Raw genomic sequence first — 16178 nt, forward strand, 5'->3', positions numbered from 1 at the left:
AACATCTTTCTATGGTGGCAGATAGTAACTAGACTTATCGTGGTGATAATTTTGAAACATATAGAAATATCAAATCGCTATGTTGTGCATGAGGAACTAACATACAGTTGTAGGTCAGCTGTACTTCAAAAACAAACAAGCAAACAAATTCACAGAAAAAGAGATCAGATTTGTGGTTATCAGAGGCAGGAGGTGGAGGAAAGGCAAATTGGATGACGTTAGTCCAAAGGCACAAACTTCCAGTTATTTAGATAAATAAATACTAGAGATATGATGTATAACCTGATAAATATAATTAACCCTGCTGTGTGTCAAATTTAAGAGTTGTTAAGAGAGTAAACCCTAAGAGTTCTTGTCACAAGAGAAAATTTTTTTTTCTTTTTTATAACATTTTGTGTATATTAAGGTGATGAATGTTCATTAAAGTTATTGTGGTAATCATTTCATAATGTATGTAAGTCAAATCATTATGCTGTACACCTTAAACTTATACAGGGCTGTATGTCAATTATATCACAATAAAATTGGAAGAAAAAACAAAGTATGTCTCTTATAAACAGCATTTTTGATAGGGTCGAATTTAAATATTTTATTTTGCTATTGTTTTATATTTATCCAAAAAAATGTTGTTTGGTTCCTCTGTTCCTACTTTCATGTTCTTTTGGGTTAATAAAATTTTTTTAAAATTAATTAATTTATTATTTTTGGCTGTATTGGGTCTTCGTTTCTGTTCGAGGGCTTTCTCTAGTTGCGGCGAGCAGGGGCCACTCTTCATCGCAGTGCGCGGGCCTCTCACTGTCGCGGCTTCTCTTGCTGCGGAGCACAGGCTCCAGACGCACAGGCTCAGTAGTTGTGGCTCACGGGCCCAGTTGCTCCGTGGCATGTGGGATCTTCCCAGACCAGGGCTCGAACCCGTGTCCCCTGCATTGGCAGGCAGACTCCCAACCACTGCGCCACCAGGGAAGCCCATGGGTTAATCAAATTTTTAAAAATATTTCATTGAATTCTTCTGTTGGCTTTTTATCTGTGCCTTTTCTGTATTATTTTTAAATATATGAGTTGGGATTATAATATGAATCTTCAACCTAGTCCACTTAGAGTTTAGGTTATACCATTTCACATAAAATGTAGGAACCTTGTAGCAGTAGAATTCCATTTACCAAACACTTCCTGGTTTTTGTGCTATTGTTGTCATATATATCACACCTGCATGTTTGATTTATCTTTGATTTATCCTGCTTTGTATTTTCTTTGTATTTATCCTGCTTTGAGTTTGCTCTGCTTCTTAGATAAGTTATATTTTTCATCAAATTTTGGCCATTATTCAGATTCCCTTTTCTATTTTCTCCTTTCCTCTCCATGACACATTTAGACTTTTTAGACTTTTAGACTCCAATGACACATATGTTGGTCTGTTTGGTATTGTTCTACAGGTTACTAAGGCTTTATTTATCTTTTTCTTTCGATCTTTTTTCCTTCAGTTGCATAATTTCTGTCGCTCCGTCATTTGTGTTCACTGACTCTTACTTTTCCCATCCCTAATCTGCTGTAATGTCCACCCTGTGAATATTTTATTCCACATGTGTGCTTTTTGGCTCTAGAATGTTCATTTTTATAGTTTCCATTTTTGGTTTTTTCCTTTCTTTCCATTCATTATAACTATATTTTCCTTTAAATTCTTAAATCTATTTATAGTAGCTACTTTAAACTTCTTGCCTGCTAACTCCAGCATCTGGACCTGGATTGATTTCTGTTGACTTTCTTTTCTCTTGACTGTGGGTCACATTTTCCTATTTCCTCTCATGTTTATTATTTTTTAAGTTGTATGTTGGACATTGTGAGGGGCATGTTGCAAAGGCTCTGGATTCCATTATCTTCCTCTGGAGGTTATTGATTTTCTGCTTTACCAGACTGTTAATAAGTCTTTCATCTGTTGTTTTTTTTGCTGGGCTCCTTGGAGTCTCCTCCACGCATGTACAGATCAAGAGTTAGCCAAGGATTTGGGCAGATTTATACACAGATTTTTGCAGTTCCCTCTTTTCTAGCATTCTTTCTGTAACTTCCCAGCCTCTCTGGCAGCCTCAAAGTCTTCTGATTTCTCAAACCAGTCAGTCTGTGGCTTTCTGCTTGATTTCCAGCTGCCCCTGCCAACCATGCTGACTAGAGAGTGACCTCTGGCAAAAAGCCACATACAGGCAAATTTCTCCTGCTGCAGTTCACTTATTATCTGGTTATCCATAAATAGATAACAAACCACCCCAAATGTAGTGGCATTAAACAGAAACAGTCACCTATTATTATGATTATATCATCTCTAAGGTTTGACTAAACTGAGTTGTGTGATTTTTGCTTGGTCCTTCTACTGTTGTAATCAAATGAAGGCTAAGTTCATCTTGAAATCTCCCTCACTCTCATAGATCTGATGGTTGATGTTGGCTTTTGGCTGGGACTCAGTTCGACTGTCAGGTAGAACACCTGTACATGACCCATGACCTCTGCCTGGGTTTTTAATGATGGTTGGGTTCAAAGAGCAGGCATCCTAAGAGGGAGAGCCAGATGGAAGCTGTATTGCCTTTTAATACCCAGTCTTGGAAGCCACATAGTGTCACTTCTGTCACACTCATTCATTGAGGCAGTCACAAAGAAAAGCCTCTATTCAAGTGAAGGGAGTTAGAATCTACCTTTTGAGGGGGGAGGAGTGTCAAAGAATTTTCAGACATGTTTTAAAACCATCAAACCTTCTTTCAAATGTTGTGTGCCCTCCAATTTCTGCTTGCTTTTGGTCATTCTCTAGTACCTTCAAATAGTTACTTTTTATATAGAAAATATTATATTATCTGGTAATCCATTACGGGCTACTCCGTCATTACCAGGAGTGGAACTCCCTCTCCTCCTTTTCTTCCATCCATAGCACTCATCACATTTGACATTTAATATATTAACTTGTTTATTTTGTGTCTCCTCCCATTAAAATGCAAGCTCCATTAGTTGGGGTTTTGTCTCTTTGGTAACTGCTGGGCATACAGTAGGTGCTCAACAAATTTTTTTTTCCCAGAAGTTAAATATAGCAAGTACATTGCTATTTATTCCTTCATCTTTTCTAATGTTGAAAAGCCTTGTTATATCCAATTTTTACTTATGAGCCTAGCAAAAAATATTACATGTTTCATTGTCACCACTGCAATAAAATTACAGTGATGGAAGCAAAACCTGTGTTCTCAATGTAGCCACATTAACAATTTATGGACACCATGAACAACAGTGCCCATTTTCAATAGAATGAGGCTTTCAACAAATGTTTGTTGAATGAATGAATGAATTTTCAACTCTTCAAAATAACCATAAGTAACCAAATCCTCTTGATGACAAGAGAGGAGTACAAGTTACAGAGTCTTGTTTTTTCAACATGGCTGCACTGATAGACTGGCATATCAGAGATTCGCATCTCCTTGGCTTATAGAACAGGGCATAGAGATTTTGACATTTTATTCTCATCTGACTACCATGTGTGTCAGTGTAGCACACTAGATAACTGGTTACAGATCAAATGAAATACCACGTGAAGTACTTTGTGAAGTGTAAAGCGAGATTATAAGATGTATCAGATAATTACATGCAGTTGCATCTATTAGGCTGGTCTTTTCAGATTTCATTTTGAAAGCATCTCTGTGTGTGTGTGTGTGTGTGTGTGTGTGTGTGTGTATTTTTAAGGGATGAATATTTTGACTTACCAGAACAATAATGAAAGTCATAGCAGTGTGTTTATGATAAAGACCTTACTAGGTTCTTATTAATATTTTATCTGGCTTTTCTTTTTTAGGAACTTAAGAGATTTCAGAACTTTGTAAAATACCATCCTCCTTTTGATATTGTCATTGATGGGCTCAATGTTGCCAAAATGTTTCCTAAAGCTCGTGAATCTCAAGTTGTAAGTACAAGTTTTATTTTGTTATTCCAAATCTCTAGAAGTATTTATTGTACCCATTTTTGATCTTCCTTGGGTCTCTTAGTTTCCCATTTTACCTTCCTCTAAAAATAAGTTCCCAAAAGTGACCAACCAGTCATCTAAGATTCAGTGTTTTCATCTCTGGCAAGTAAGTGGCTCTTACAGGCAGGGCAAGAGTGAGAGATTAAAAAGTCTATGTAATAAAGGGCCAGTTCAGCCCTTTTTGTGTAACCTTTAGCTAACCTTCTCCTAGGTCTCTACTCTTTGGGGTTACTCTATTTTGTCCCTGTGGATCACATCCCTCCATTTGAAATTTATCAACATATACTATTAAGAGATATTAATCATAACTCACATTTGTGTTTTTCCAAACATACTATGTTCATAAATTAACCTAAGCAGTTCTTTTTTTTGTAAGGTAATTGTTTGTTCTGTCAATTTCTCAGTGTCCTAGTAGTTTCTAATAGGAATATCATGATTTTTTATAGCACTAGTGAGCAATTATTTTAATCCCCATTTTTACAGATTAGAAAATTAGAAAATTAAGGTCAATTTTGTACAGTAAATCCTTAGAAAGCAGTCATAACATCAAAAGTTGATTGTAGAGAGTTCCTGGGTTTCAGACTTGTGGCTCTTATTGCTGGCAATCTATGGCCGTTCATCTGTAGTTAAACTATTATTTCCTAAAAATTACTGCCAACTTAAAAGCTTTTTCTCAGAGATGCTAGTAGTCCAATTTGACCATTTATACTCAAAAAAGTTTACAGGTACTAACAAAGGACAAGGTAGATTTATAGAAAATTTTTTGTATGCCTTTCCTTTACGTTTGTGCCTACATTTTTATGGTCAAGTATGTACTTTTTACTCCTTTATTTTTAAAAAGCACAAAAGTAAGTTGAAAATATTTCTATCTCTTAGGTACCTGAAGGGCCCTTTGAAGCAGTAACATTGACAAAAGCAAAGCCAGAATAGGAAGCATGAAATTATTATCACTAATGCATGGTACAGCTCAGAATCAGAAGGGTTCATTCCCATCTAAACTGTGAGAATGAGAAGTTTCCTATTTGTTTACCTTCTATTTGACTTTCAGCTTCACACAAAGCACTAAAAATTGGCTTGCCAGAAATATATAGCCCAAATGGGAATAACTTATGCAGGTACCATGTTGAAGATGATGTAGTAAACACATCCCCCAGCATTGTGGGAGAAAAATGTGCACATTTTTAAAGATTTTAGCAGATTTTGGCAGAGAGGCAGAGAACAAATGATGGGCCAGGGAAATCATAGGCATCTGCCACTACTTTTAGCTTTTACTCTTAAAATAATTTAATGTAAGCCATAGTTTATGTGACAAGTAATTGTTATTACCCAGCTTTTCAGAGCACTGTTATGTGTGGTAGTGCACTGGCATTATATTTGGGAAATCTCAGCTTGGAGACTCAGAGACACCACCTGAATAGCATTTAATAGCATTTTAAATAGCTTTAAAGTAGCATTTTAGTTTAGAAATTAAGAACAGGCATTCTGGAACCAGACTTTTTATATTCAATCTACCACTTTTAATTGCTTTCATAGTTTGAGCAAGTTATTTAACCTATCTGTGCCTTAGTTTCCCAATCTGTAAAATAGGCATAATAATAGTACCCATCTCTTAAAGATGTAGTGAAGAATACTTGGCACATACTAAGTACCTAATAGGTGTAACTATTATTGTGATTACTATTCAAAGTAACTTCCCAAATGGAGCCGTAATCTTGCTTTCAGCTAACCCCTGTTTGGCAGTCTAAGATTTTCTCCTGTTGTGTCATCCATGTCAATGGAGCTAAAAGAAAATACAAATCTCTGCCTTAGTATTAGATTTAGTATTAGTGTTAGACTCTAGGTGAGGTACTCAAACAATACTTGATTGAGAATTGAAGCCAGTACCATCAAAAACTTAAGAAAAATTTAAAATTTGATTTTAAGAAATGTTATTTTCTTACGATTGTAAAAGTAAGGCCTGTTCGTTGTAGAAAATTTGGAAGTTACAGAAAAGAAAATCATATATAATCCTAACATTCAACAATAATCACTGTCAATGTTTTATTTCCTTGCCGTATTTTTCGGTTGTTTTTTTTTTTTTTTTACCTAATTGGGCTCCAACTGTGTAAATAATTATAAATCTATATTTTAACTTACAGTTGTTGAAAGCTCTCAGTAAAAATGAAATTGTAAAAAGAATAGGAGAAATCATGTACTTTTTAAAAATATTTGAGATGGAAGGACCTTTGAAGCATATATAAAATTCAGGAACCCTAATGGGAGGAATAGAGAAATTTGCTAGATAGTAAAAAATACTAGTAACATTGTTTAAAAATAAAAACCAACTGAAAAAAATTGTTTACAACACATGTGACAAAGGGCTAATTTTGTGACTGTACCAAGGTCGCTTATAAGTCTACAAGAAAAAGATGAACCATGCAGTAGAAAAATGGCTTAACCCTATTCATAATTCTAGTTATGCAAATTAAAATGTTTATCTTCCAGACTGGCAGAGATTTAAAAGTTGGTAGTATCCAGTATTTTGAATGGTTTGGAGAGGTAGAGAAGAGGGTATCAGTACAATGTTTTTTTGGTGGGTGATTTGGCAATAACTTTGGATGCCTAAAATGTTGAAATTCTACTCTTAGAAACAAATATATTCACACTACTATATAAAGTTATGTGTCCAAATATCTCAGTTATAGCATTGTTTGTAAGCAGAAAAGTGTAATCAACCTAAATATCTGTCAACTTAGGACCTGATATATGTTGAAACATCTATTTTAAATGAATGAGAGAGATCTGTATGTACTGATGTGGGACGATACCCAAAGTAAGTGTAAGAAAAAAGTTGAAGAGCAACAAACTGAATATGGCCCCACTTGTGTTAAAAGCAAACCAAAGGATTACCCATATATAAATGTTTGTTAGGTAAGTTTGTATATGACTAGAAAATTTCTAGAAATTACACATAAAAACTTAACAATAGTTAACTTTAGGAGTTGGGGATAGAGTATAAGACAATAAGAGGATTTTAGTTTTTCATTTATGTTTTTAAAATTTTCTTTACAATGAGTATATATTACTTTAAAATTAAAAATAAAATCACCATCAGGAAAAGTAAAAAGGCATTCTTGGTAAATATTCTAAAATAACTGTATCTTATGGATTACCACAATTTTTTAATCATTTCCCTGTTGGTGGGCATATTAGATTGTTTCTCATTTTTCACCATGGTAAATAATGCTGGGAAGAAGATCTCTGTGCACGTTTCAGATGATTTCCTGTGAATAGATTCCCAGAAATAGAACTCTTGAGTCAAAGGGTAAGGATATTTTTAAAGGTCTCACTACATATTGCCAAATTGCTTTCCAAAATGATTGTAGCAATTTATATGGCCACCAACAGTGTATAAAAGTGCCCAAATAGAACACATTTCTTCAAAGTTGCTTATTACATGATTGCTTCAACTATTTAGTTGCATTTGTGCCATGAATCTGCTACGTGAAAAGCGCTGGACAGTTTTAACCCAGACTTCTTAGATCAAACATTTTTAAAATTTGTAAACAAAGTTTAATAAAATAACCCAGAAAGGAAATATTCTTGACCTTCTTATTTGTCCTCTTTCTCTCTCTCTCTCTCTCTCTCTTTTTTTTTTAACATCTCTATTGAAGTATAATTGCTTTACAATGGTGTGTTAGTTTCTGCTGTATCACAAAGTGAATCAGCTATACGTATACATATATCCCCATATCCCCTCCCTCTCGCGTCTCCCTCCCACCCTCCCTATCCCACCCATCTAGGTGGTCACAAAGCACCGAGCTGATCTCCCTATGCTATGTGGCTGCTTCCCACTAGCTATCTATTTTACATTTGGTAGTGTATATATGTCCATGCCACTCTCTCACTTTGTCCCAGCTAACCCTTCCCCCTCCCCATGTCCTCAAGTCCATTCTCTATGTCTGTGTCTTTATTCCTGTCCTGCCCCTAGGTTCTTCAGAACCATTTTTTTTTCCTTTTTTAGATTCCATATATATGTGTTAGCATATGGTATTTGTTTTTCTCTTTCTGACTTCACTATGACAGACTCTAGGTCCATCCATCTCACTACAAATAACTCAGTTTCATTTCTTTTTATGGCTGAGTAATATTCCATTATATATATGTGCCACATCTTCTTTATCCATTCATCTGTCGATGGAGACTTCGGTTGCTTCCATGTCCTGGCTATTGTAAATAGTGCTGCAATGAACACTGGTACATGACTCTTTATGAGTTATGGTTTTCTCAGTATATGCCCAGTAGTGGGATTGCTGGGTCGTATATGCCCAGTAGTGAGATTGCTGGGTCGTATGGTAGTTCTATTTTTAGTTTTTTAAGGAACCTCCATACTGTTCTCCATAGTGGCTGTATCAATTTACATTCCCACCAACAGTGCAAGAGGGTTCCCTTTTCTCCACACCCTCTCCAGCATTTATTATTGGCAGACTTTTTGATGATGGCCATTCTGACTGGTGTGAGGTGATACCTCATTGTAGTTTTGATTTGCATTTCTCTAATGATTAGTGATGTTGAGCATCCTTTCATATGTTTGTTGGCAATCTGTATATCTTCTTTGGAGAAATGTCTATTTAGATCTTCTGCCCATTTTTGGATTGGGTTGTTTGTTTTTTTGACATTGAGCTGCATGAGCTGCTTGTATATTTTGGAGATTAATCCTTTGTCAGTTGCTTCCTTTGCAAATATTTTCTCCCATTCTGAGGGTTGTCTTTTTGTCTTGTTTATGGTTTCCTTTGCTGTGCAAAAGCTTTTAAGTATCATTAGGTCCCATGTGTTTATTTTTGTTTTTATTTCCATTTCTCTAGGAGGTGGGTCAAAAAGGATCATGCTGTGATTTATGTCATAGAGTGTTCTGCCTATGTTTTCCTCTAAGTTTTATAGTGTCTGGCCTTACATTTAGGTCTTTAATCCATTTTAAGTTTATTTTTGTGTATGGTGTTAGGGAATGTTCTAATTTCATTCTTTTACATACAGCTGTCCAGTTTTCCCAGCACCACTTATTGAAGAGGCTGTCTTTTCTCCATTGTGCATTCTTGCCTCCTTTATCATAGATAAGGTGACCATATGTGCATGGGTTTATCTCTGGGCTTTCCATCCTGTTCCATTGATCTATATTTCTGTTTTTGTGTCAGTGCCATACTGTCTTGTTTACTGTAGCTTTGCAGTATAGTCTGAAGTCAGGGAGCCTGATTCCTCCAGCTCCGTTTTTCTTTCTCAAGATTGCTTTGGCTATTTGGGGTCTTCTGTGTTTCCATACAAATTGTGAAATTCTTTGTTCTAGTTCTGTGAAAAATGCCATTGGTAGTTTGATAGGGATTGCACTGAATCTGTAGATTGCTTTGGGTAGTATAGTCATTTTCACAATGTTGATTCTTCCAATCCAAGAACATGGTATGTCTCTCCATCTGTTTGTATCGTCTTTAATTTCTTTCATCGGTGTCTTATAGTTTTCTGCATACAGGTCTTTTGTCTCCTTAGGTAGGTTTATTCCTAGGTATTTTATTCTTTTTGTTGCAGTGGTAAATGGGAGTGTTTCCTTAATTTCTGTTTCAGATTTTTCATCATTAGTGTATAGGAATGCAAGAGATTTCTGTGCATTAATTTTGTAACCTGCTACTTTACCAAATTCATTGATTAGCTCTAGTAGTTTTCTGGTAGTATCTTTAGGATTCTCTATGTATAGTATCATGTCATGTGCAAACAGTGACAGCTTTACTTCTTCTTTTCCAATTTGGATTCCTTTTATTTCTTTTTCTTCTCTGATTGCTGTGGCTAAAACTTCCAAAACTATGTTGAATAATAGTGGTGAGAGTGGGCAACCTTGTTTGTTTTTGATCTTAGTGGAAATGGTTTCAGATTTTCACCACTGAGAATGATGCTAGCTGTGGGTTTGTCATATATGGCCTTTATTATGTTGAGGTAAGTTCCCTCTATGCCTACTTTCTGGAGGGTTTTTATCATAAATGGTGTTGAATTCTGTCGAAAGCTTTTTCTGCATCTATTGAGATGATCATATGGTTTTTCTCCTTCAATTTGTTAATATGTTTTATCACATTGATTGATTTACGTATATATTGAAGAATCCTTGCATTCCTGGGATAAACCCCACTGGATCATGGTGTATGGTCCTTTTAATGTGCTGTTGGATTCTGTTTGCTAGTATTTTCTCTCTCTTAATACAGTTGCCTTTAAGTGTGCACAAAGGAAAGATTAGGAATCTTAGTTCTAGAATTTTTCATCTTTGTGTGAAGAAGTTTCCAGGGTTTTTTCTGTGGAATAATGTACAGGTCATTTATGTTTTTTCCATGAACCCTCTACATAATATGTGACAAATTCTTCTTGGTCCTTTTCTATTAATGGTCAATTACGTATCCAGCATTGTTCTCTGTAAGTTCATAAATTAGAAAAGACCATTTTTACATTCATTATTTAGGGAGTAACACCTTGATCACATATCTTGATCTCAGAGTCTACAGTTTAGGGGTGATAGTGATTTAAGGAGCTAAAAATAAGTTCTGGTTGTGAATTTATTTTCTCAATTTTCATATACACTTTTTTATATTTTAATTTTTTTGAAGTCAGATTATGTCTTATAATTGATGTCAGTAGAAACTTGCCAGTCACCATGTAGAGCTGAGACTTACTGGTGGTTGTCATTGCCTGGGAATGTGCAAATTTAGCTGTACACAGCTATGTCTATTCATCCACTTGTGACCTCAGTTGAGTTAGTTGTATTGGCAGCTCCACACGCTGTTTAATTTTAACCTTAATCTTAACTTTAAATATTTGCTGATGGTTTTCTAACCATGCAGTAAAAGGTGGTGGTAATTGACACATTTCTCAGAGCAACGTACAGAATTTTAAAGCAAGGAGAGGTTGTTAGAACCGATTTTTGCAGAATGGCATAATTCATTGAAAGAAAAAGCAATAATCAAATATGAAATGCAGGTAAAGCCCCAGTATTCTTCACTCTGTTTTTGCTGTTGGTCTTAAAAGTGATACAAAAGTAAAGGTGAAGAACACAGGTTCTCAGGAGAGTAGTATGTATGTTACATGTCATAGAGCTGCTATGGCCAAAAGTAATTCAGAAGAGCCTTTAACTCAGATATGAAGATTCCTATTTAAATGTTACTTGTGATTCTGAAAAAAAAAATACAGCATGGAACTATGATTAATATATAATTTTGTTTGTTACTGAAGAAGAAAACTTTTTTTGTTTTTTGCTTAAAAGTTATTACTAAATCCATGGTTCATCTTGTAGTTTCTGGTGTCTTAATACCATTATAGGATATACTGAATGGAACTGGAGATTGTAAAGTCCCCGGCTAGATTTCACTTTTGGCAGTTTTGATCAAGTAATGTCTCATTTCTTTAGTACCTACATTGAGGTATAATTCATAAGCCATAATATTCATCCTTTTAAAGTGTACAGTTCAGTGAGTTTTAGTACAGTGAGCCCTCTGAATCTGCTGGTTCTGCATCTTCAGATATGGAGGGCCAACTATGCCATTTTTATAGAAGGGACTTGAGCATCCATGGCTTTTGGTATCTACCAGGGGTTCTGGAACCAATCCCCACTGGATACTAAGGGACAACTCTATATTTACAGAGTTTTGCAATCATTATTGCTATCAAATTCCAGAATATTTTTCATTCCCCTCAAAGTAACCCCATACCCTTTAGTGGTCACTCTCAGTTCCTTTCTCCCCTTACCCTTGGTAACCACTAATCTATTTTCTGTCTTCATGGATTTGCCTATTCTAGACATTTCGTATTTTACTTAGCATGCTTCCAAATTTCATCCATATTGTAGCATGAATCAGTGCTTCATTACATTTTTAAAATATTTATTTATTTATTTATTTATTTATTTGGCTGTGTTGGTCTTAGTTGCGACACACAGGATCTTCGTTGTGGCACACGGGCTTCTCTCTAGCTGTAGCACGCGAGCTCTAGAGCGCATGGGCTTAGTTGCCCCACAGCATGTGGGATCTTAGTTCCCCGACCAGGGATCGAACCCGCATCCCCTGCATTGGAAGGTGGATTCCTAACCACTGGACCACCAGCGAAGTCCCAGTACTTCATTACTTTTTTTTTTTTTTTGAACTTTTAAATTTATTTATTTATTTATTTATTTATTTATTTATTTATTTATTTATGGCTGTGTTGGGTCTTCATTTCTGTGTGAGGGCTTTATCTAGTTGCGGCAAGTGGGGGCCACTCTTCATCGCGGTGCGCGGGCCTCTCATTATCGCGGCCTCTCTTGTTGCAGAGCACAGGTTCCAGACGCGCAGGCTCAGTAGTTGTGGCTCACGGGCCTAGTTGCTCCGCGGCATGTGGGATCTTCCCAGACCGGGACTCGAACCTGTGTCCCCTGCATTGGCAGGCAGATTCTCAACCACTGCGCCACCAGGGAAGCCCCTTCATTACTTTTTATTGCTGAATAATGTTCCCTTGTATGGATATGCCACATTTTATTTATCTCTTCATTAGTTTGTGGAGATTTGGATTGTTTCCACTTTTGGCTATTAAGAATAATGCTACTGTGAACACTTCATGTACATGTTTTGTGTGGGCATGTTTTCAGTTCTCTTGGGTATATACCTAAGCAGTGGAATTTCCAGGTCATATGGTAGCTCTCTGTTTAACCTTTTAAGGAACTGCCAAACTTCCAAAGCAGCTGCACCATTTTACATTTCCATCAGCAGTATGTAAGATTCCAATTTCTCCACGTCCTTACCAACACTTGTTATTACCAGTCTTTTTTATTATAGCTATCCTAATAGGTATGAAATGGTACCTCATTGTAGTTTTGATTTGCATTTCCTAATGGTGTATGATGTTGAGCATTTTTCATGTGCTTTTTGGCCATTTATATATCTTCTTTGGAGAAATGTCTATTAAAATCCTTTGCTTATTTTATAATAGTGTTACTTGTCTTTTTATTGAGTTGTAATTTTTTCATGTATTCTGAATACTAGGGCTTTATCAGATATATGATTTGCAAATATTTTCTCCCATTTGGATTGTCTTTCCAGTCTCTTGATGGTATCCTTTGAAGCACAAAAGTTTTTAATTTTGATGAAGTCCAATTTGTCTTTTTTTTTTTTTTTTTTTTGCCTGTTGTTGGTGTCCTATCTAAAGAAATCATTGCCTGGGACTTCCCTGGTGGTCCAGTGGTTAAGACTCTGTGCTTCCATGCAGGGGGCTCGGGTTCAGTCCCTGGTTGGGAAACTAAGATCCCACATGCCACGCTGTGCAGCGTGCATGCATCAATCGATCAATCATTGCCTAATCCAGGATCATGAAGACTTATGCCTATCTTTTCTTCTAAAGTTCTATAGTTTTAGTTCTTGAATTTATAGTGTCTGCATTTTTTTTAAACATCTTTATTGGAGTATAATTGTTTTACAATGGTGTGTTAGTTTCTGCTTTATAACAAAGTGAATCAGCTATACGCATACATATATCCCCATATCTCCTCCCTCTTGCATCTCCCTCCCTCCCCACCCTCCCTACCCCACCCCTCTAGGTGGTCACAAAGCACCAAGCTGATCTCCCTGTGCTATGTGGTTGCTTCCCACTTGCTATCTATTTACATTTTAGTGTCTGCATTTTTAGAGAAACAATCTTTTTTTTTTTAAATTGAAGTATAGTTGATTTACAATGTTGTGTTAGTTTCTGGTATACAGCAAAGTGATTCAGTTATATATGTATATATCTTTTTCAGATTCTTTTCCATTGTAAGTTATCACAAGATATTCAATATAGTTCCCTGGGCTGTACAGTAGGACCTTATTGTATATCTATTTTATATATAGTAGCTTGTATTTGCAAATCCCAGACTCCTAATTTATCCCCTGTCCCCCTTTGGTAACATTAGTTTGTTTTCTATGGCTCTGAGTCTGTTTCTGCTTTGTACATAAGTTCATTTGTATCATTTTTTAGATTCCACATATAAGTGATATCATATGATATTTGTCTTTGTCTGACTTAGTATGATAATCTCTAGATTCATCCATGTTGCTGCAAATGGCATTATTTCATTCTTTTTTGTGGCTGAGTAGTATTCCACTGTATATATGTACCACATCTTCTTTATCCATTCATCTGTCAATGGACACCTAGGTTGCTTCCATGTCTTGGCTATTGTAAATAGTGCTTCTATGAACATTGGGGTGCACGTATCTTTTCAATTTAGAGTTTTCTCCAGATGTATGCCCAGGAATGGGATTGCTGGATCATATGGTAACTCTATTTTCAGTTTTTTAAGGAACCTCCATACTGTTTTCCATAGTGGCTGCACCAATTTATATTCCCACCAACAGTGTAGGAGGGTTCCCTTTTAAAGAAGCAATCTTCAATAGATGATAAACCAACATAATTTAGAGTATAGTGAGATTTAGACAGGACTAGCCTTGACCCTTTCTAATTCATCTGTTGAACCTTTAGTAAATCTGGGCAAAATAAGACTTGTTACTCACCTTGTAGATGTTTTTCAAGTGTTAAGTGTATTCTGCTTTTCAAAAATATTTATTTGGTTGCAGTGTTTCAGAAGAAGAAAGGTTTTGGTTTGTATTTTTATTTTTGAGAAGAGGGAAGGGTCTGAGTGACTGGCAGGTTAATTATTGATGTATAGCTTCCATTTTGAGAAGAACAGTTAGAGCATCTTAGCAGGGAATTACAATGTAGAATCAGTTACTGTTTATCGAGCAACTGTTCCATGCCAGATACTGTTTTAAGATGTGAGGGTATGTCTATAGGCTGATAAATGCTATGAATGCTGGAACATGATTAGGCTGATGGTTATGTTATCTAAGCAAGAAATTCATAGTATATTTTGCATCTTGTTGTCTATTGAGAGTGATTCTTGTGTTTGTGTATGACTCTTTTCTTAAAAATTTACTTGGAATGTAAAAATGGAGAATAATGTTTACCCAAAATACATGGGATAAGAATTAAAAAAAAGAAATTTTAAGTATTGCAAAATGGTTTTGTAACATTCAGTTCTCCAGAACATGTTGTAATTTGGGAGAAACAATGACTAGATTAGAAAGTGTTAGGTATGAACCCTTGTATGGCACTTGAGCCAGCCTTTATGTAGCACTTAGACTAACATTCCTTTTTCATTACCTGCAAGGTGTAGTGTTTTGGATTTTCTTGAATCTGATTTCTTTTAATTTCATAAACTATGTTTTGGGAGCAGCATGGATTTTTTTATGAACAGCCATCTCCCAACAACATGTTATTTAGGCTCTTACAAATACTTCTGAGGAAAAGCACTGCATAATGAGAGGTAGAAATTAAATTGTATCCATATTTTTTTAAGCTCAAGTGAGTGAGTAATTGGCACCACCATCCTCCAAGGATTGTAACCTCAACTACTCTTTTTCACTAGCCCCACGTCCAGTTGACTGACAAGTTTTAATGGTCATGATTCCCAAATATATCCTGTAATCTAATCACTTCTTTCTATCTCTATTAACATCATCTCTCACCTAAACTCCTAAGTGGCCTCCTTGCTTTTTCATCCTTGCCGCATTGACTTTGCAGGATGCTTAGGATAAAATCCAAGTTTCTTATCATGGATTATAGTACTTTTCATCATCTGATCTTTACCTGTTTTCAGCCTGATCTCTGGTTTTTTTCTCTTTGCCTTTCACTGAATTACAGACACACTAGGATTTTTCCTGTTCCTCAGACATTCCAAACTTGTTCCTTCCTCAAGATCTTTGTACTTGGTATTCCTTCAGCCTTTAATGTGTTTCCTTCTTCAAACAACTGGATCATTATCAGCATCTCAAAGATCTTCCCTGATTCTTCTAAAGTAACCCCACTCTGCTAACCCAACCTATGCCTGTATTTTCAGTTACAACAACCTTATTTGTTTCTATGGTGGATTAAAAATGGCCACAGCTTCTTTGCAGTTTCCCTCATCATGAGATGGAGTCTGGTTCCCCATCTCTTGAATCTGGGGTTGCCTTATGACTTGCCTTGCGAATGTAACAGAAGTGACATTGTGGGACTTGGGCTCAGAAGGCCATGCAGCTATGCTGTTACTCTCTAGGAACTACACCTTACGAATAAGCCGAGGTTAGTCTCATTGAGGAGGAGATGCCACATAGAGGGGGGGGGGTGGGGGGAGAGAGAG

The 16178-nt window shown here is 36.0% G+C and overlaps 1 protein-coding gene and 1 non-coding gene across 4 annotated transcripts in view; one reads left to right on the forward strand and one right to left on the reverse strand.

The window, feature by feature from the left end:
• Positions 1–16178, forward strand: part of PRORP (protein only RNase P catalytic subunit) — a 126954-nt gene that overhangs the window by 52131 nt on the left and 58645 nt on the right. For all 3 annotated transcript variants that reach the window (XM_059914105.1, XM_059914108.1, XM_059914106.1), the window contains one exon: positions 3821–3928. In XM_059914105.1, coding sequence (XP_059770088.1) covers positions 3821–3928 — 108 coding nt within the window. The remainder of the gene's footprint in view (positions 1–3820; positions 3929–16178) is intronic.
• Positions 3153–3287, reverse strand: LOC132361449 (small nucleolar RNA SNORA1). The gene has a single exon (XR_009501737.1). It is a non-coding gene; the product is annotated as a small nucleolar RNA SNORA1 (small nucleolar RNA).

This window comes from Balaenoptera ricei, chromosome 2 (assembly GCF_028023285.1).
Source record: "Balaenoptera ricei isolate mBalRic1 chromosome 2, mBalRic1.hap2, whole genome shotgun sequence".
NCBI lineage: Eukaryota > Metazoa > Chordata > Mammalia > Artiodactyla > Balaenopteridae > Balaenoptera > Balaenoptera ricei.